Below are 21,620 nucleotides of genomic sequence, written 5' to 3' on the forward strand. Positions count from 1 at the left end.
TGAGCATTGTGGGACAGAGGGTAAAATTAGTTTTGCCAGGCCATTCTGAGGATTCTGTGAATCAAAGCTTATAGTTCACTTATGTAATGCAGTTTTCCTGCTCTGATACTTGAGTATCCCCTAACTTGCAGGTTTCTAATAATCTTTGCTGCTAGAGATTTTATGAGATAAGAGTAATCAGGACCAGTTCAAGTAGTTGCTAAAGGAAAGTGTGACCCTGATTTAACTTTGTATTGAACCTGTAAAGCAAAGATAGCTCATGCCATACTTTTTCCTATGTCATCTTCATTACAGAACACAGTCACCAGCATCACCAAAGAACTACAGGCGTTCCAGGCACAGTTTGAGGATGCGATGGCTGCACACCAGAAAGAGGCCAAACGCTTAAATGAACACATAAAGGGGCTGGCAAGAGAGAAGGACCTTAGTGGGCGCGAGGTATGTATGCCTCTTCAGCTGTCACTTCTGGCCATTTCTGCTCCATCCCTGTTAAACATTGGTCCCAAAAGTTGATTGCATATCCATTTGCCAACAGAGGGCTATCAGTGCAGGGAACATAGGTAGATTTGAAATCTAATGTCTTCTGCTCCCATGGAAGTCAAGAGTCCTAAACGATAGCAGGAACGGCTGACAAAACATTTTAGGGAATCAATGATGGAGATACACCATTTTTCAAATGTCAGAGTAATATGATTAACATGGAGGTTCTGATAGGATATAGATTCATAATGCTGCCACCTCTAGGCAAACAAATTTAGCTGGCTTTGAAACACTGCACACCTCTCTAAAAGGACAAAATTAAGACACTTCCCCATAAGAACTTTACAGCAGTTTAGAAACAGATCTGGATCTACCTGTTCCCACATCATCAGCTATGTCCAATACCAGAATCAATCTACTCCTAGATTTGCCATGCTGTATATGAAACTGCAGTGGAACTTTTCCTGAAGAGCTGTTGGGCAGTCTGTTTCCCCTTTTGCAGAAACTCTCACCCAGCTTTTTTCTCTAGCATACTCTCTGTGTTTCAAGGACAGCAGAACTGAAAATTATTGTAGGTAAGTTTCACAATGACTTTGAGGGTTTGGGGAATGGAAATGATTATAAAAATGGTGCCGTGTTGTTCCCTGGATGAGCTTATACACCAGGAGCTTTTATCATAGCACATTTAACTTGTTGAAAAGCTGTCATCTGCCTGTATTCTGGATGGAAGTGGCCTCTTGCAGAGTATTTGGAGTATCCAACGTGCTCCCAAGATGGGTATTGGCTAGAGTAACTGGCAGTGATCCAGCTACTCAGTGCCTTTACTTCAGTTCCAGCACTGGCTTGTCATTGGTTAAATTGGAAGCAGAAATCACTGTCCACCCTGTCATGTCCCCTCTTTTTAATATCCAACTCTAGAGGGTGGTTTTTACATTATTCCAAATATCTGCAACTCTGAAAAACTTCCCCAGATGGTAACCCTCACCCACTGCCAGATGTTTCCAGGGTTCTAATTCTTTATACACCGAGAACAGCAGAACAAAAAAAATGACCCCAGCCTGAGGGGGGAAGAGAAAGAATGAACGGGGTGAGGGGGAAATAGAAAATTAAAGGACATAAAAGAGGAAGAGAGAGTAATTTAACATGACAGCCTGTTTATTTTGGCAAAACATGGCCTCCTTTCAACAGATTTCAAAGTCCAGCCCCAGGAGGGACCACACAAGCAAGAGAAGAGGGTTGTTTCAGAGGGCAGGGAGGGCAGAAGGAATGGGGATGGGGCGAAGGGGGTGAGGAGGATGTTCATAGATGGAGGCAGGATGGGCAGAGAAAGACTAACACAGGATGGGAACAGAGACAACAGCATGCGAGAGAAGGAAGGAGAGGGGAGGGGGGAGAAGTAAGTTGAGGGACTAATATAACAAGCTGAGGGCAAAGAAACACAGAGCAAAATCCTCACAGGCGCCAGCATTGACCTACTTATCACCATGGGAACCATAACATTTTCACAGCCTTTTAACTTGAAGAAGTCAGCCTTGGGTTGAACAGAGCTGCCTTCCCATATGTGCAAGAACACTGGCACGGACTCTTCTGTGCATGTACACTCCAGACAACAACAATGAAACACGTTGCAGTAGCATGTATCTGTCCGCTGCTCATCTAGCATTCTTGTTGACCAAACAAGATTCTCATGTATACCTGCAGGCATATCTGTTTTTATTATGTGAACTTAATTACTTGAATTCATGGACTCTTGCATGTGTATAGAGTCACACTTAAGATTGTACATTTCAGGCACTTAAATGCATGCTCACTCACTTCTACCCACACACATACCCCCCCCCACACACATACACATGTGTCTTTTTCTCCCACCCTAGATACCTTCTTCCACGTATCTAGGCCTCAGCTGGAGGTTTGGCAACCTAGGAATGATTTCAAAAGAGGCTGTTTATAGATATATAATTATAATAATCACATTATGAGCTTTGCTGCAATGTTCTTGTGAAGGAGGAAAGCTGTGCCCTTACACAGAGAGTGAACAAGCCAGGAAGGAGTGAAATGTGTTTGGGGGGAGAGAGTTTTGTGTGATGTTTTCTTTTCAATCCCATCCCCTGCTAACCCTCTCTCCTTATCCTGGGGAATAAAAACAGTTTATTTTATGATGGATCGTCCTTCTCTTTGGTCACTGACCTTTCTTCGTGAATTTCTATTGAGCTCAGCAGAAAAATGCTGAGTGCATTTGTGGATCCCATATGTGGGTGGGGGCTGGTAGAAAAAGGGTCTCACCCTAATCCTTCTCAAAAACAGAACAACAATAACACAGAGCTGGTCGGAATGAGCCAGGCCAATAGGGAGGATCTGGACAATGTTAAGAGTTTTTCAGAGTAAAGATTTAAAAAAAGAAAAAATACGACGTTGGGGTTCTTATACAATTCTCCTACCTTTCCCCAAAAATATACAGGGCACAAGACATTGCAGAAATAAGCACAGCTTTCCAAGCGAGGCTGAAGTAAAACCCAGAGCATGCCTTTCTCCTCCGTTAGAATTTACAAACAGTTCATGGGAAAGATCTTATGCTGAGATGCTTGTGTGGCTGTGCAACTGAGGTTCAGATGGGACATGTGCACTGCTACTGGTCTAATCTAGGAATTTCATCCATGTTGTCATTTGCAGTCATTCAAATACTTCAGAACTGATTTTCCTCTTTTACTGTTGCCACTTCTCTTAGCCTATTGTTGTCACATCCTTTATTTGCAGGCCCCATCCTGTCCTGCAGACAAGGTGGAATCAGTCATCTTGAATCTGATTCAAGAATGGGAAAGGAATCAGGGAGAAGGAAAGGAAGGTTTCAAGGACATATCTGTAGATCACACCAGGTTGAGGAAGATTGCTATATTTTTGCAATATAACTGCTGCAGAGCAGATACAGTTGATCCTCATTATTTGCGGATTCTGTATTTGCGAATTCGCTTACTCACTAAAATGTATTTGTGACCCCCAAACCAATACTTGCAGCATTTTCATGGCCATTCGCAGACACGTGCAAAGTGGCAAAAAATTTGAGTCACCCAATGTGCATGTTCCTAGCTGAGGTTGAGCAAGGCTACACTCTGCCTTTTGTATTTCCCGTAGGGGCAATGGTTCAGCTAATTCGGCATTCACAGCAACTTTATAGACCGTAACTATCATGAATAACCAGAATTGACTGTACTTTAAAAAAAAAAAAAAAAGCAGTGTAATTCTCTTAATATAGACATACAAAGTTTCTCAGTATAGAGTATATGAAACAGAAAAGCCTTTAGATCACTGAAGGCCATGAGCTATTATTGCAGTTGGTTTTCAAAAACTTAGTTCTTCCAGTTAATTCTTTATTTGTTTCCTTCCAGACATACATTTGCTCTACTCTTACTCATTTTCACACTGAAATCTACATGCATACTGACATCTTCAGTGATGTATCACACTATCTTGACAACTAATGGCCATGTACTTAGAGATGCATAAACTACAACTTTTGCTCATACTTCAGCATGGACACAAGTTCAAGTTGAGATAAATATACATTTCATCACATTCACTCTTGCACACATTCCTTATTTAAAAGTAGAAAAAAGTTCTGATTAACCCAGAGTTATATAAGCTAAAGAAACCTCATATTTTAGGTTGCCAGCTTAAATATTATATATTATTTGTTATATATTATTTGCCAGCTCAACTGTATATGGCACCCCAAGGCCACATTGACTGATGTTGCCATCTCTCACCAATGAGAAAATTTACAGTTTTTTAATAATTTAGAATTTTGTTTTCAGAAGGAGGGGTGGCATTGGCACCCCCTAACTTTTGGCAACCTAAGTCAGTGTCCACTCAGCCTCAGCCTAAAGCTGATTCTGGATGTTCTGCGCTTCCCTAAGCACTGAGAAGTTACAGGAGTAGCTGTTTCTAAGGTTTTCTTCTCTTTGGAAGCAGTGATCATGGCACATTTTATAATGTTTAAGGTTTGTTTACAAATACAGAAGCTGAGCATCATTGGAGACACCAAGCTGAGAACAGTGGAGAGCCATGTGATGTATCAGTGAGAGTGTTGGACTAGATTTCTAGTCTACAGTCATTGAAGATCACTTGATGTCTTTTAACCAGTCACTCTTTCTTAAGCCAACCAAGCCTCATGGTTATTGTTCTTCTTCAAGATCAAAATTTTGCTTCATTCTCTCCTTCTCTCTCTCTTATTTTTAATCTGCCAAAACCAACTTCATTTGTTCTTTTCATGCACTTCTCCAACTGATATTATCCCTGCTAGAATGGGGAATGCATGGGAAAGATATGTCAGTTTAAAAGGAAATTTGTATCAGGAAACCATCTTTTAACAATCAGCTTCCATAAGAAAAAATTACTGTCCATTAATATTATTTGCCTGACAAAAATATTAGCCATGGGCTACCGTAGTAACAATATGAAAAATAGGTCAAATTTTCATTAGAAAATTGCTATCTAATATTTCAGACAGTGAAATATCATCATGACTCATTACTGACTTAAAAGGAAGGCAGTAAAATTCTATACACTTACATTCAAAAGTAAGTCCTACTGAGTACATTTCTTCTTAGTAGACCTGTATATATATCAGTTAACTACCTGTAAATAATAGATTTGTACTGCTCCTTTTCCCTTTAGTTAATATACATTACCAGTTCTGTATTAGGCTTTGGATATTTCCACAAAGCCTGCATTTTAAATACTTCCTTTGTTTAAGTACAAATAAATTCTATACTTAAAAAGGTTGCATTTGGAGGGCATCCCAAGCTGAGGAAAATTGTACTAAGTTGCAGATGTGTGCCTTTCCCTGTGGAGATCAATTTTTCATCTGCATGTTTTAATCAATCAACCAAGGCTACAATCCATTGCACACTGACCATGTAATGATGGGACTTATTTCTGAGTGGTTATGTATAGAATTCGACAATAAGTTTTCTTCAATCAGGGAGATGCCCAATAATATATGGATTGTGCCTTTAATTATGTATTGTACCCCCACCCCCATCCCAGAACTACTGTATACCAACATCACTTTCCCTGAAGTAAATCCCATTGAAGTCACTAGGTTTATTTTCCAAAGTGCCATAAAATTGATGTAGCTTTTTCTTAAAGGCAGAACAGCTCAAAGCCCAACTGCGGTTGGCAGAAGATACTTATGCAGACGTTCAGAAAGAATTCAGTGAGCTTCACCAGAGGCTCCAGGAGACAGAAGAGGCCCGTGATCAGCAACAAAAAGAGCTACTGGAATTTCACAGGGCTGTAGCAGATGAGAACAGAGAAAAGGAAGCACTTCAGAAGTCCAATGCTGACCTCAGAGCAGCTGTCAAAAAAACAGAGAATGAGAAGCTCAGGTCAGCAGACTTGGCACAATGACAGGCTGGGGAGAAAAAGCTCATATACATTGATGGAATGGACATAGTGCTTTTAGAGATGACAGATAATAAACACTTGACCTCTTGTAGCCTGCAGAGAATCAAGGAAGAAAGGGAACAGAAGATTGCCATTCTGGAGGAAGCAAAAGCAGCAGTTGAGGGAGAGGTGGGAGAGCTCCGAGTAAATCTACGGGAAGTAGAGAAGGCACGCATGGAAGCTCGAAGGGAGCTTCAGGAACTGCGCAGAGAGGTAGCTGTACAGACTTTCTCTCTCTTTGTTCAATTCAGATCCAAGAATGTAAGGATTATAGGGGAAAACACTTGACATGATCAGATAGAGGGTAGGAAGGATGTATACAAAATTATTTGAAGCTACTGTTAATTTCTGAGACTGGACCTGAGTAGAGTGAACTATAGCAAAAGCAGTAGCACCATCCCAAATACATTTCCTGCTATTAGATTTTGAAAATCCTTTGGAAAGGGTCTTGAGATAATTTCTGCCTTTAATGCCTCTCTCTCCAATTATGTTGTATCTTTGTCCCTAGGACTTTTTTTCCTTTTCAGACATTCCTCATATCACAGTACATATACAGCAAATAGGCAGCAGCATCTTGCTGAAGAATCTGTTAGCTTTCTGTTACAGCTAAGTTAGGATTAGGGTATGATACAATCAGTCATGGCAGTTTAGAAGCAGTTACCAATTATGGCAATAATTGTTTTATGCAGAAGAGTCCACATGTAAGTTGGGAGTCTGGAGCATAGATTCTGCTCTGAAGAATAGCTGCATTCCAATTGTTCCTGCACAGGTAAAAGCCCTGGAAAGCAAGAACAGCAAGAAAACCCAGGAAGTCAGTGAATTACAGCATCAATTGCTGCAAAGAGAACAACAGGAACAGCAGAACAGCAAAGAGATCTTGGAACTAAAACAGAAGATAACTACTCTGGAGATTGGCCATGATTCTGCTCACAAGGAGGTAACAATAGGGTAGTAGCAAGGAATGATTATTTAATGGAAGAAGAATTGAAGAGTAAATTGGGACAGCAAAAGAAGGCAGCAATCTGTAAGAGAATGCAATGGAGATAAGATGTGGGGTAAATTGAATATTTAATGGGAAAAGTTGTACTTGTGAAGTCCAATACATATAGCAATATAACATTTTTTATATGTAGTAAACGTGAAGTCTTCTTTTCAGTTGAGCTTGACTTGGTGACTTCATGGACACATCCATGCAATTTTCTTAGCAATAATACAGAAATAATTTGCCACTGATTTTTTTCAGGATTTTTTTTTTTCATTTTCCTATCTAAACTACAGCTGTGGAATCTTCTGGAATTCTCCCATCCAAATACTTATCAGGCTCAGTGCTGCTTAGCTTCTAAGACCAGACAAAATCAACCACGTGTTACTATCTGCTGAAATACAGCAGAGAGAGAGAGAGGGAAGGAGGGAGGGAGGGAGGGTTGTTTGCTTTTGTAAAGTCATTAATGGGCAGAAAACAGTACATGATTATGTAAGGGAGTTTATGGAAGATTGTAAAAGTGTCATTGTATACACTTTGGTTGTATACAGTATGTAAGTATAAAATGCAATTATAATGTCCAACTAGATATTTATGCACCATGTTCATTGTTCACAGGAATTTGCTTACATTAGGAAAAGCATAATATAATGAATGAGAATCCACTAGAATGATTTATTGCAAAATATTATATTGTAACTCACAATTATCATTAAATGGCTTTCTGTCTTATTAAAGTGTGTGGGGGAGTTAAATAAATAAAATATTGTTAAATGGGATATATTTATAACCTGAGTTTACAACTGGAGAAAATGTCAGGATTGTGTAACTGTTTAATACTAGGCAGGTGGGTATAAATTATTGGATAAATTTTGGTAATATTGCTATACATTTGTGTATACTGACAGATATTGTCAAATTCCCATGCCGGTGTCCCTGAAGAGATGGGAGCAATGTAAATGCATTTCCCTCATGACTTTGTTGTTTTTCAGGTGTTGAACTTGCAGAAGAAGCTGTCTTCCACAGAGGTAGAGTCCCAGCTTCGAGAGCAGGATTTAAAGCACAGCCTTGCAGAGAACTGCGTCAAGGAGAAGAAGTGGAAGGATGATCTCCACAGCCTAGAAGTGAAGCTTCAGGAAGCAAGCAGGACAAATGAGAGTCTCCAGCTGCGCCTCAGCACATCTGAGGGATGCATCCATGGCTTAGAAACAGAACTAGTCAAAGCTGAAGCAGCCAAGAGAGAGGTTGAATTGAAGTTGGTGGCACTTCACTCCACTCTCCGTCGCACACTGGGGCTGGGCAGCCGGAGTCCATCTCCCCAACGATCCTCCTCTCCAGTTAAAGGTCATACTTAAAACTCTTCTTACTGCTATGGGCTAATTTAAGATGGCTACCCAGACTCTGTTGGAATGGGCAGCTATAATAAATTTATAATAAATTTAATGAAATAAATAAATAAACAAGCAAGCAAGCAAGCAACTGGAGAATGGTTATAATTTGAACCTGGGAATGAAACATATTAGGGCTGGGTTTTTATATTGTGTGATGCCATAATTTTAAAATATGGCTTACTGCAATATTGTCCAAACTTGGCCACTTTAAGATGAGTGGACTTCAACTCCCAGAATTCCCCAGCCAGCCAGTCCACTCATCTTAAAGTGGCCAAGTTTGGACAACACTGGCTTACTGAATAACCTCACCATTGATTTATGGCACACTAATCCATAAATCATGGCTTATAAACCACAATGGCAGGGTTTGCAAAGCACACTAACCAAAACAATATGTTCAATGGCTGCTTATCTCATGCACCTTAGTCAAAAAGAGACACCATAGCTGAGTGGCAGTTTGCAAGCTTTGTGTAGAGTGGTGGTATCTCCATCTGAAAAGATTTAGGTAGCTAGTTATGGTAAAGTCCTCTCCTGAGGCAGTGGAAAGCTCCAACCAATCAAAACATATGATCTGTTACACATCCCTTTTAAATAAATGAATAAATCCTACATGATGTAATACACTGAAGTCTGATTCAGCCTTGTCTTTTGGCTAAGACCAAGCAAGTATTTGTGTTTTTTATAGGAACTAGTGGACGGCAAACACCTGCATCTCGCACTGGATCACCTGAGAGGAGCTGCTCCCATTCACCATTTCATCAACCTTCTCCTCTCAGGGGTGAGCAAACCACAAGTGAAATTGACCCAGAAGTAGTTCGAGATGCTTTGAAGGACTTCCTTCAGGAGTTGCGGGACACCCAAAGAGAGAGGGTAAGCAAGGGCCTCTCTTTCAAATATTTCTTCTGTATACTCATGTTTAAGTTCTACCTCCATGAGGCTCCAGAGAGTGTAAGAAGGATATTGAGGTTTAGGCACTGTAAATTTGTGAACTTTGAAAAACTCGTAGTTTAGAATATAGGTGTTTTACAAAACTATAAGAGCACATTCACTCAGTTCATCACAATCTGAGTGCAGGGCAACTTTATTTTAGTAAAGGAAATGCTAAGTAGTTGTAGCAAAATAGTACCTTCCTTTTTGTGTTTTTTCTTCATATTCTGCATGTATATAATTGACTGTAGATGACAAACATTAGTCCTTATATCAATTGAAGGAGAGATTAAAAATAAAGTCTACGTTTAGGTGACCATGAAAAATAGTTTTCAGATTCCATCATCCTTTGATTTCCATTAGATTATCCATACCCTTCCAAATCCTTGTTCAATTCCTTCATTCACTGGATAGTATCCTGAGGAAGTTGAATATACTAAGGTTGAAATTCAGTGCACAAAAAAATGGGACTTACTTCTGGACTTATTGAAGTCAGTAGCATTTAAGTACTTGGAAGTATGCTTAAGACATAAATAGAATGGTTCTGGAGTTATGCACTAGAGTCTCTGTTCTGCTTTTCAGCGTATGTGCAAATGCATCCCTTAAGCATGTGTTTCTAGGCACCCACTTGAAATAATATGCCATGCTTTTTTTCAGTGTCCTGTTAGCTTTAAGGGCGTTTACCAGAAATTATTATCAGAGTTTCAGCATGATTATTTGAATGGCTGGAGAGCATTATGCACATAAATCCACCTAAACATTCTGGATCAAAGCCAATAATGGCTTAAAATGTATAAAAAAATAAGTTAGTCTATTTCTTTTACTCACAGCAAAAAGAATTAATTTTATGTAAAGCTGTGTCTTAGCAGTGATAAAATCCATCATCATCATCATTATTATTAACATTTATAGACCATCAAATTCCTAAGGACTTACGAAACAATAAACAGATATACAGTAAATAAGACATATAAGAAATAATATACAATAAACAATAAACAAAAAGTATACAAATACTAATGGAAAACATAGAATTATGTTAAATGAATTAAACCAAACTAACTAAACCAGGAAACTGATCTGAGCAGCTTCCAGAAGGCAGGGAGGGTGGAAGTCAACCAGATTTCCACTAGGATGCCATTCTGAATAGCTGGTGCAGCCACTGAAAAGTAGCATGATCATGCTTTGCCACCCTCACCTCCCTAAATCAACACATGGCTAATAGTTTTTCCTGGTAGATCAAACTGGCCAGGATGATTCCAGTGGGAGAATGCAGTTCTGCAGATAACTAGGCACCAAGTCATGCAAGGCTTTATAGGTTAGTACCAGGATTTTAAATTGCACCCAGAAGCCTGTTAGCAACCAGTGCAGGGCTTGCAGTAATGTGCTTCCATCAGCAAACACTGTCCAGGTCATAGGCTGCTGCACTCTGAACCAGCTACAGCTTCTGAGTGATCTTCAAAGGCAGCCCTATGTAGAGCATGTTGCTATAATTTAAGCAGGTGTTGATGAGAATATGAGTCACTATAGCATGATCCTCCCCCTCCAGGTAAGGTCACAACTGGCTTACCAGCCAAAGCTGGGAAAAGCCCTCCTCACACCCCCACCAGCCACAGCCTCCACTTGCTATTCTAGCAGGAGCTATGAGTCCAGAAGAATCCCCAGTCATGAACCTGCATCTTCATGGGTAGTGCTACGCCATCAAGAGACACCCCTGGAGCAGACAGAAAATCCCATGGACAAACAGTAACTCCATATTATTAGGATTCAGTTTAAGCCTGTTCTGTCCCATCCAGATCCTCAGAGCCTTCAGCCTTCAGTGGCATCACCAGTCTGGCCTGGGGTAGTGAGGGTATCATCAACATATTGGTGATACCAAACCCCAAAACTTTGGATGACCTCTCCTGGTGGCTTCATGTAAATGTTAAATAGCAGGGGGAACCTTGTAGCAGTCCACAAGGGAGTAGCCATTGGGTTGACCTCTCCTGCTCCACTACCACCAACTGGTACTGTCCATCAAGAAAGGAGAGGAACCATTGTAATACGGTGCCATTTACATATATAATTAACATGCATAAGATCATGGTGTGAACTAGAGATAAATAACAATCTGTAAAAAGAGCAGTGTTGCTAGGTACAGAAGATTACTTTGGGGGAAAAAAGACTTTTGTTCCAATCCCACCTCTGCTATGGCTCGGTTGATGTATCACATGGAACTATAAAAGGGTTTGTTTGGTTTTGGCTTAGTATGATGTGTACATCTTTCCATTATAGCTTGTTCTTTTTCAGCAGAGAGTTTATGAAGGCATATTGTTTCTTAAGGATTGCATCCATAATTCTGTGAATCGAGGCCAGGGAGGGATGTTCAAGATTCCTTCCTTAGTGGGATTAGACCAGCATTGCCAGCTTTGGCTATGCCAAGGATCCAGTTCATTTACCTAGAACTAAAAACCATCTAGCTATCCCAGCTCCATTTTGCAGGGATCATATGAGCCAGCCTAACTTAGTTTGACCCCAAGTTGACTCCCAAGACATATGTTTAGCAACATTCAAGGTCAGTTCAGCCATTTCTCTGTCATGTGCTATTTATTGCTCAAAAGCATGCCTCTTGTAAAAATGAATAAATATTTATACTGTACCAGAATAATTAAAAAAACATGGCTTGTCACAATAATCATAGCATCAGATCATCCAACAGCCTTTCTGACAAATGAAGAAATCAGTTAATTCTGGGCTGCATCACATTTAAAACATTCCTTGCTTTGTTGTCCTGTCCACCAAGATCCTGGAATTTATTGTTAACTTGTGTTAACCAGAAAGAAAAAGAAGGAAAAGTATCTACAGATATAACAACATATTTGAGTTAACACTTTACCAGCTGTAACAAATTCAGTGTTTCCACTTACCAGTACAGTCCTGGTGCATGTTCACTCAGGAAGTAAACATCATAACACGGCTTAGTTGTAAGGAAAGCCATAGAGCCTCCAACTGAAGATATTTTGATAGACTGAAAACGTGTTGATAGTACCTATTGTTTCCAAGGCCTCTGGCCTTGGCTTCATGGAAGAGGATTCAGAGCAGTATTTAATTTGTATAGTGAGAGTTTTTCGATATTGCATAGATGGAAATTGAGGTATACTTGTCATTTTCAAATGCCCATGAAAACTGCCTCAGACAGACCCTTCTGGGCAGGGTGCAACTGGGGAGGGGGGAGGTAGATGGCCATGCTGGGACCTCACTTCCAACATTGATAAAAACAGGATAAAAACTGAATTTAATTTAAATGCAAATGTAATTAATTAAATAGAGTTAATATGAATTTCTCCAAGCACAAGAATTATGCAGGTCCTTCAAGAATATGGATGAAAGTCTTCCCCCTTTTTTACCACTTCCAAATCCAAGGCATTTTGGCTAAGCAAACGTTGATGATAAACTGTTTAGTCCTTTGGGGTAGGGATGGCCATATTTTCAGAAAGAAAGTGTGTGCTGCCAAATTAGAGCTTGACATACGTAGCAGGTGGTCTATTTCTGCCTGAGACTTGAGCAACATTAACATTTCTAAAATATTAAGGGCTTGTTTCTTTCATACCAAACAATTCAGTAATGTGTTTTCAGTTATAGGTGTGAACCATGGAATCGGGTTTTCGTAAGACAAGGAAATCATTTGAGTTAATTTACAAGGCTCTCTTATGTGTCAAGATCAGTAACAGTCTTAGCTAGCTTGGTTGGAAATTATTTCTCTGAGAAATCTAGCAGTATTGTGGCTGATGTTTTGGATTATAGTCTGATTTCTAGTGATCTATCATTTGTTGAAAATGCAGTTACTTTGCTCTAATTTTAAATATTTATTTTATCTAATACTGTGGTTGATTTTAGGATATGCATTGTTTGTAGTTGCTTTATCAAGATGGATTATATACTTGTTGAAAGTTGCCCTTATAGCTTAATAAAGCAACTTATGGAATAGGCCGTGTAAAATAAAATTTAAAACTAAATGTATGTTTTTCCTAATCCTGGATGAGTTTTATATCTTTCCTGGTGACAAGCTAAGGATATCATGAGTATGTCCATATCTCGTTTCCAGGATGACCTAAGAATTCAGGTGATGAATAGGAGTCATCAGTTGAATGAAATGGAGGCTGATCGCGACCAAACACAAAGCCGTATCCTGCAACTCCAGAAGTTCTTAGCAGACTGTGAAGAAGGTCTGTTCTCTTTTCTTTTTCTTCTTCTCTTACTTTATCCCTTCATCTGTAACAATTTTTTCATCTACCTGGTTTTTTGCCTCTGGTTCCTTGCTTATTTAGTGCGATAAAGATTTCAGCTATGGGGCAAGTTGCATACAAAGCAAGTGAAATGAAGCCCTAAACTTCTTTAAAAGCTGCTTGGATACTGTCATTTTAAGTGAAAGAATAGTGGTATCGGGGACGGATGTTTCATCTCCATGTCGCATGTTTCTCTGCTCAGAATTTGTTTCTTCCACTTATGGATCAAGATTTTGAGGATTTAGAAATTCATATCTGGACTGAGCAGCAGATTCAGAAGATGGAGAAAGGTCAGGAATAGGATTAAGCTTATCTCTGCTTTAATTGCTTCTCTTCTTAAAATGGTAGCTCAGAAAATTCCTTTTCATTTAAAAAGCAAATGCTGGGGATTAGTTACATATATTAGCCAATCATATCTACCTTTCATGACTATAATCAAGTGGGTGTTCCTAATATGTTTAAAACAAAAAACAAAAAAACACCCCAATATTGTATAGGACCTGTGCTTTGAAAATGCCAAGTGATTGTAAACCAATGCCAGGCAGTTCTCATGAGATGGAAATCATAACTCTACCATTGTTAGACATGCGAAGCTCCAGCCCTAATATAGGTAGATACTGAAAGGGTTGGGAAAAGACAAAGACATCTGAGTGTCTTTCTCATGAGTGGCTCTTTGTAACATATAGCCTCATGAACAAATGAATGAATGAATGATTTATTTATGGATTTGGATTTTTTTTATCCTGCCTTTATTTATTTATTTTTTTAAACTTGGGGATGGGAAATGAATAATTACAATCTGACTGTAATTGTTCAGGCATCACAGCAAGCTGCCTATGGTTTGTATAGTGTGCCATAAACTAAGAGTGTTTTTTTTTTCCATAGGATGTCACTACATTTATTCACTGATGGATATAATATGATTCCACACGATATGGGAGCCTTTTACTATCCAGGAGTTTAATGCATCATTTCATATTCTAAGCAGTCAGGCATGCACAGTGATACAACTACTAGACAACACTGTACAGTGGGTGGGCCACTTGGTGCTCTCTAAATACTTTGGATTACAACTCCCAGAGTCCTTTGTCATTAACATGTTCGCTGATGGGGACTGAAGTCCAAAACTTCTGAAGGCCACTAGCTTGCCCACTTAGAACAGTGTTTTTCAACCTCAACAACTTTTTTTCTGGGAATTCTGGAAGTTAAAGTCCACATAACTTAAAGTTGCTGAGGGTGAGAAACACTCATGTAGAACAAATACTTTCCTGCTTAATCCTTGCATTTTGCAACTTTTTTTTTTCACATTTAGGCAAAAGAGGAACAGATGGCCGTCTGAGTAGTGCACAAGCAGCATTGATGCTGCAAGAGGAGACTATTCGCAAAGCAGAACAGGAACGCCAAGCATCTGCAGAACAGGTTGTCACCCTGGAACACAACTTACGTATTTGTCAGGATAAGAACAGAGAACTGCAGGTGGGCATATTTGCTCTTTCAGTTAGAAAAAGATGTTTCAGGTTATAACATAGCACAACTTCCTTTTATATGACATTCTGCTTGTTATACAGCAGCCCAGCCAGCTCTTGAAAAGTAAGTAAATGTACAAAGAACATGCAAAAAGAACATATTTAGAGCAACCCAAAAAAGTTTAATGACAACAGGCATTATGACAAGTTGTTATCACACAGGATACATGATACTGTGGCCAAAGATGCATTCCTAAAAACTGCATACCGTGAAATGCAGTAGTTTTCTTTTGAGTAAGTCCGCTTCATGTTATAGTACAGGAGACTGAAATGGAATGACTAGTGCTGACTTTGGAGGTGACAGGCGCTAAAGAATTTTGGTAAAGTTAGGCCACAAGACAGATTTTAAAGAATTATCATTGTACAAACAAGAACAATATCTGTTTGATGGGGGGGATTGTAGGAAAGCGATTAACCTCTTCATTTCTAAGTGAGGTGTGTACAAATTGATGCAAAAGAATCTCATAGAAGAATTGCTGATTTTACCCAGTTATATAATTAATGTTTTTATTCAAATTGGCCTCTTTCCTTATGACTAAACTAATATAAACTGTTTGAATGGAGTTTCATTCAGCATCATTTGTCTCCATAACAATTTTTTTTCTTTTCATTACTCTAATGCTACCATAAGGCTATTATATGGTAAGTTTCCATATAAACTCTTATACTGGCATGGTGATCTTGGCTATATGGTAAACAATGATGCTTTTATCTAGGGAGAAAATATAAAGGTGCTATGAGAAGCTGGATGAGTTGGGACCACCTTGAATAGTCACTGCCCTTGTTTTTATTATATTATGTACTATTCATCATGTGTAACATTTTTAATTTACAAGGAACAATATTGATGTAAATTTTAAATATTTTTCTAAAAAAATATTGCAGTTAATTTATTTCTATTATTATGTTTGTATCTATTGCTAATTCTGATAATTAACCCAGAACATCCCCAAATCCCTTTCCCTTTTTCCTAATAAGGTTTCTCTCTTTTATATCTTACATTCTTGTTTTGATCTGATTATTCAAACCTTTATAATTTTACTACCCTTATTTTACTTCATATTCATCTCTAAAATTAGGAGATTATGTCAATGCACTGCACACAGACACCTTACTTTTACTACTGTCAGACCCAAGGACAATGTCACACTTGCTCTTCTTTGTTCTGTATCGGGGATAGCCAAACCGTTTGAATTGCAACTCACATAACCTTGAACATTAGGAATTATATCTTTTCTCAATTACTTATAAATGACTTTTATCATTTTGTTGTTTTTATGGCTTGTAAAGAATCCACAAAGAGAACTTCCTTGTGAAGTCCTTGGGGTTATTATTAGGCAGATTAGGAACCAAAACTATATAGCAACCCAAACCGCTGCCACTTCCAGGTTCTCCATGACTAGTCCCAGCAGCTCCCTAAAAGTAGAAGCCCAAGGGGGCATGGTACCCCTTACTGGCCAAAAAGCTCAGAAGGGACAGGTCAGAGGGGGCAACATATCTGCAGCAAGGAGAGACAATCCCAAATTGCACAGCTTGGATAGCCAAAGACCCTCCCAAATATATTAAAAGAAAAAGGATGAGTGGACAGATCTCTGCCCCTTCTGGGAGAAACCCCTAAGTATTATATCCATCTGGGGTGGGCAAAGACGAGGCTATTTGAATCAGTGCTCTCATTGTCAGAGGAGTGGGCATTGTACTAATCTGTGCTGTTTGACTAACTATTGAGTGGTGGAGGTGGTACTGGTAGTCATCAAAATGAGGCTTTAGATGTCATATGCAGCGGCGCTCCTAGACGTAGGAGGTTCCCATAATTATTCCAAGGTTGTCATGCGCCTCCTGAGATATGCCTCCCAGGAGAGGAGGCACTGATGGGGATTAAAGGTTCTTCTAACCTTTACATTCTATGATTCTACTGTGGTACTTTTGTAATAAGGCTCTGATGTCATCTGGCTCTGGTGATCAGTCCACAAAGTTTATCCTCCTCTTAGCTGCTCTTCTGTCAAGCTTGTGGTATTCAAGCTGTTTTTCCATTATAGGAGAAAGTCAAAACATTTAAAACCAAGGAAGCCAAACTGGAAACAGAAAAATGGAAGCTAAAGGAAGTCCTAGAAGCAGCAGAGAGCAGGGCCACCAAGCTGGAGCTGAACCACAGAGCAGTGGAAGGAGAGCTACAACGAACACAAATGAGCTTGACTTCAAGGGATGGAGAAATCCAGTCCCTGCTGGAGCAGATCCAAGTACTTCGATGCCAGTTAGGGGAGCGGGAGAACAAAACTGCACTGCTGCAACGAGAGCTTGACCACCTGACCCATTCGCTAGCCAGGACTGAAGGCACTGAAAGTCACTTCAAAGACCGGGTACAGACTCTGTCTCAAGCACTCTCCAGTGCCACTGCTGGCACATCCTCCCTGCAGGAGAACATCTCACAACTCCAAAAGGCCCTGACTGCTGCAGAGCAAGACCGCCGGCTGCTCCAGGTACCAAAACTCAGTTGTTCCAAGCAATCAGCCATCCCTTGCTTGCACATCTCAGTAAAGCCAGCAATAGAGTGCTGTGCAAATCAGTCCCATTCCAGCGCTGAGAACCTGTTGCAGTTCCCCTGTTTTCCTTTGATGCAAAGTCATGGTTAAATCACTTGAGGTATTTAAATGAAACAGCTGATGTCAGAATCCAAATTCAGTCGGGTAAGGCTCTGCAGCATCACCTAAATATTTCACTGAGTGGTATCGTGTCCTTTTTTTCCCAGTAGCCCAAATTCAGATGTTTTGCTAATCTGGCTTTGTCTTCTCCTTGACTGAACCATAAATCTGTGATGGCCAACTTTTTAAATATTCAGGAAGGCATGTAGTTAGGGGACATGCTTTCCATGCATATTGTCCCTGATTTAGTCCTTAGCCTCCCCTGATAGAGCTGGGAAAGTCCCCTGCCTGAAACCCTTTGGAGCTGCTGCCCATCAGTGTAAGCTGGATGGGTTAAAGATCTGACTAATTAAAGACAACTCTGGGTGTTCCTAATCATTTCTGGAAGAATATCAATACAAAGAAAAAAACCATACTTTTCATTACTATTGCAGGACAGTTTGTTCCTTTCCAACGGTCTGAGCTGTCTATAGACAATGGAAGAGGCAGGCTGGTTTGCCAGATTATCTGTAATCATGGAAATAGTCACTGCTACAAATGAGCCTGTATTTATTTAACCAAATGTCCCTGAATCATTCTTTCAGTGGATTTCATTTCAGGTGGGATAATTAATAATAATAATAATATTTTCCAGGATCGCTTTGACTCCATGCGACAGGCACTGTCAGATAGCAAGAGGCAGAATCATAGCTTGACTAATACAGTACATTTGTTGCAAGATCGGCTGGCTGACATGGAACTGCAATGCAGAAATCTGGAAAAGCAGAAGCACCATCTCCAGGAAGTAAGCGATGATTGGAAAGGAGGATTAATTTAACAAAGTGATCTTATTGTTGTATATTATCTTGAATCAACTGCAAGCCAAGTGGGACTCCATCCTTAATTGAAGATTACATGGATTATAGCAAGCCGAGTGTCACAGGGAAGGCTCCCTTTGAAAACTGCACATGCCATCGCTGTTGAAAAATGGCAGAATTTCTTTCCACAAAGCTGTGCAATTTTATGAATTGTGTTTGTATTTCTGAATTTATTGTGGGCTCAGATTTTCCCTGCTGAAATATTCAAGCAGGGGAAAACTTAGAGGTACCTTTAAAAGAAAGTAACAAACAACTGCAACCACCAGATTTTAATACAATATTTCATTGTATCATACCTTTCTTTACTCTTCATAGCTAACTTCTCCTCTGATCTAGGTTTCTTGGTAGAAAAGGCAATTTAAAGAATTCCACCATTTTTTGTCAAGAATTGTGATGTTTCCCATCTTCGAGAAGCAAAACACAGTTTTATTGGAGGGAGAGTGCCATGTTTTTCTCTTCTCTGAAGTCAGGGTTTATCCTGGAAATCCTTCCTTCTTGTTTTTAATTGTTCGGTCAGGAAAGCAAACAGAGGTAACCTGATAAAGAATTCTTCATAAGAGCTGTGTTCTATTCTAAATGCACCCATTATATTACAGCGTTATTAATAATTATTGCTTTTTTATTACCATTTTCAAACAAACATAATAAAAAATAAAAATATACAATTTACAATACACAAAAACAAAAGGAAAAAAATTACACATAATAATCGTTATTTCTATAGGACGATATATTTAGTGCCATAACAAAAGGAAAATGGCATCTGCATTTCACCTACATTTGTGCTCAGTACTCGGATGGGCACAAAGTGGCTTATTCCCAATTATTCATTTTATGCTTAAGCACTTAAGCATAAGCAGCAAGCAATTTTTTGAAAAAGATTATAAACCTATTGCATCCCTGTATAGAAAACACGCTCATAATACATAACCTCTGTATCAGTCCACATTCTCCGTGTATAAATACAGATGGCCTATTGACAAACAACATTGATTGTCATTGAGTTTGGGGGTTTGGTTATTTTTCTTTCTTTTCTACCTAAATTCCACCTAATTTTCTTTTGCATCATTGTAAGCCACTCAGAGTCTTTCTTGAGATTGAGCAGCATATAAATTGCAGAAACAGATAGATAAATACACTGTAAAATGTGGAACTTTCATATTGTTTTAAGGAGTACAGAATTCTCTTTAAACAGAGAAATGAAAAAAGAACCTTACAAAATAATTTTTTATCCTTATAGGCACAGAACTTCTGTTCTTCTTGCAAATGAAAGCATTTGCAATCTTTGTTTTACAATTCCTCTCCAATAATTCCTCTATACATACATGATTACTGCTCTCAGATTCTTTGAATGTAGTCCAAATAATGCACTCAGTATTCTTCCTTAAAGTGAAGTTTCAGATTTCACTTACACAGTTACACATGTACATCTTTCAGTTATCTGCTCTCCTTGTCTGTTCAGAGAAGTAACTTACACAGTTACACATGTACATCTTTCAGTTATCTGCTCTCCTTGTCTGTTCAGAGAAGTAACTAACATACAGTGTCAAGGCACTGGTTCAAAGTCACAGAACTAATTTGTCACATATGTGTTTGATATCAGCAGGGGCACCCTTGGATTAGCCTAATTAGCACTAGCAATGGAGATGCATAATCCAAACCATGTGGCAGATCCTTCCACTGAAATTAATGTCAGCCTCTTGAAGGTGACCTTTGTCCATTCCATATACAGCTCTCAAAAAAGGTTTTATCTACCATCACCCTTGTCCCATTTTCCTACTCTAATGCCAATAAATCTGTGCATTATATGGCATTTCCTCAATTTGTAGCCAGGTAAGGATTGCTTCAACGTACTATAGCTGTCTGCAAAAGTAATTGCAAGGTACATTAAGAAATCAGGAATTTCTTGGATATCAGACTTTTAATGTGAGTTTTCACAGACAGACTGTTATATAGAGGAACAAATATTGGTATGTAGCTCCTATTCACATTTCTGGTCAAGTGAACTAGAATTGATGGGAATTGCTGCTCAGCAATTTCTTCAGAGACATACAGTATGTTGACTGTCCTTGATGTAAATCTTGATGTCAAGAATTTCCTTCATTGTAGCTCTGCTTTTGGTAACAAATCATGCTAAGCAATGGATTGTTTATACAACATACTAAGATAAAACCAAACAAACCACATTTTAGCCTAGCATGATGTACGAATGCAGACACTGATACATTTATATAACCAGTAAGCCATTGTAGGTGGCTACACAAATGCACCATTGTGAGGTGATGATACCTTACCCCAAAACAAATGAACAAACAAACAAAAAATCAAGTGGAACAGTTCAGGGGACATTGTTTGACACTATGTAAAAGGAGAATGTTAGAGATGCCACTCTTATTCAGTCTTCTGCTCACATCAGCTCTATGACCAGCACTTGTTCCAGACATCTGTTCATAACTGCTAGCAGTTTGTATTCTAATAGAAAAGAATGAATGTATCTCAGGACTGTACTGTTGATTTGTTGATGCTTTCTGAGCTATGTTGTTTTCTTGCAGACTTTTCATTACCCACTAGGTAACATCATCAGTGTGGGGGACAATGGGGCTTCCTGGCTGTTTATATATAGTAACTTGCCCTACCAGTCTTGTTGGGGGTGTGGCTTCCTCTATGATAGTTCCTTGATTAGGGTAATGTTTCTTCCCTCTTTATCTGCTGCTGCTTCCTGCTTATCTGGGTATTGGTTGCTGGTGGGGATGCGTTCTAGGCTGTTTATTTCCTTCCTAGGATTTTGATTGTGTCTTTCAAATGGTATGTAAATGAAGTTTATCTTTACATGTCTATTGATGGCTGATTTGTCTGAACGCCAAGCTTCCAGGAATTCCTTAGCACTTTTGGATTTGGCTTGATCTAAAATGTTAACAGTTTCCCAGTTGAAACTGGTTGAGTCTGTCCATGTGCTGCAAGATTAAGGAGCTTTCATCATGTCTCCTAACTGCTATTTGGTGTTCATGGATACAGTCTGTCAGTCTTCTACCTGTCCATCCTATGTGGTGGCTGCTATGGTATGTCGTAGATGACTCCTGGTTTTTTTCTTCTTTGGAATTGAGTCTT

At 39.2% G+C, this 21,620-nt stretch overlaps 1 protein-coding gene across 1 annotated transcript in view; it reads left to right on the top strand.

Annotated features, from left to right (window-relative positions):
• The window catches only part of CROCC2 (ciliary rootlet coiled-coil, rootletin family member 2), a 100,649-nt gene that overhangs the window by 68,997 nt on the left and 10,032 nt on the right, over positions 1–21,620 (top strand). The window contains exons 23-32 of the mRNA XM_088132085.1: positions 295–438; positions 5,629–5,867; positions 5,979–6,138; positions 6,695–6,862; positions 7,900–8,251; positions 8,984–9,168; positions 13,310–13,430; positions 14,803–14,966; positions 17,053–17,493; positions 18,290–18,439. Coding sequence (XP_087988211.1) covers positions 295–438; positions 5,629–5,867; positions 5,979–6,138; positions 6,695–6,862; positions 7,900–8,251; positions 8,984–9,168; positions 13,310–13,430; positions 14,803–14,966; positions 17,053–17,493; positions 18,290–18,439 — 2,124 coding nt within the window. The remainder of the gene's footprint in view (positions 1–294; positions 439–5,628; positions 5,868–5,978; positions 6,139–6,694; positions 6,863–7,899; positions 8,252–8,983; positions 9,169–13,309; positions 13,431–14,802; positions 14,967–17,052; positions 17,494–18,289; positions 18,440–21,620) is intronic.

The sequence above is a fragment of the Python bivittatus genome, unplaced genomic scaffold (genome assembly GCF_059951505.1).
Source record: "Python bivittatus isolate LINGU-HERP-01145 unplaced genomic scaffold, Pbiv_v1 ctg000980_np1212, whole genome shotgun sequence".
Classification (NCBI taxonomy): domain Eukaryota; kingdom Metazoa; phylum Chordata; class Lepidosauria; order Squamata; family Pythonidae; genus Python; species Python bivittatus.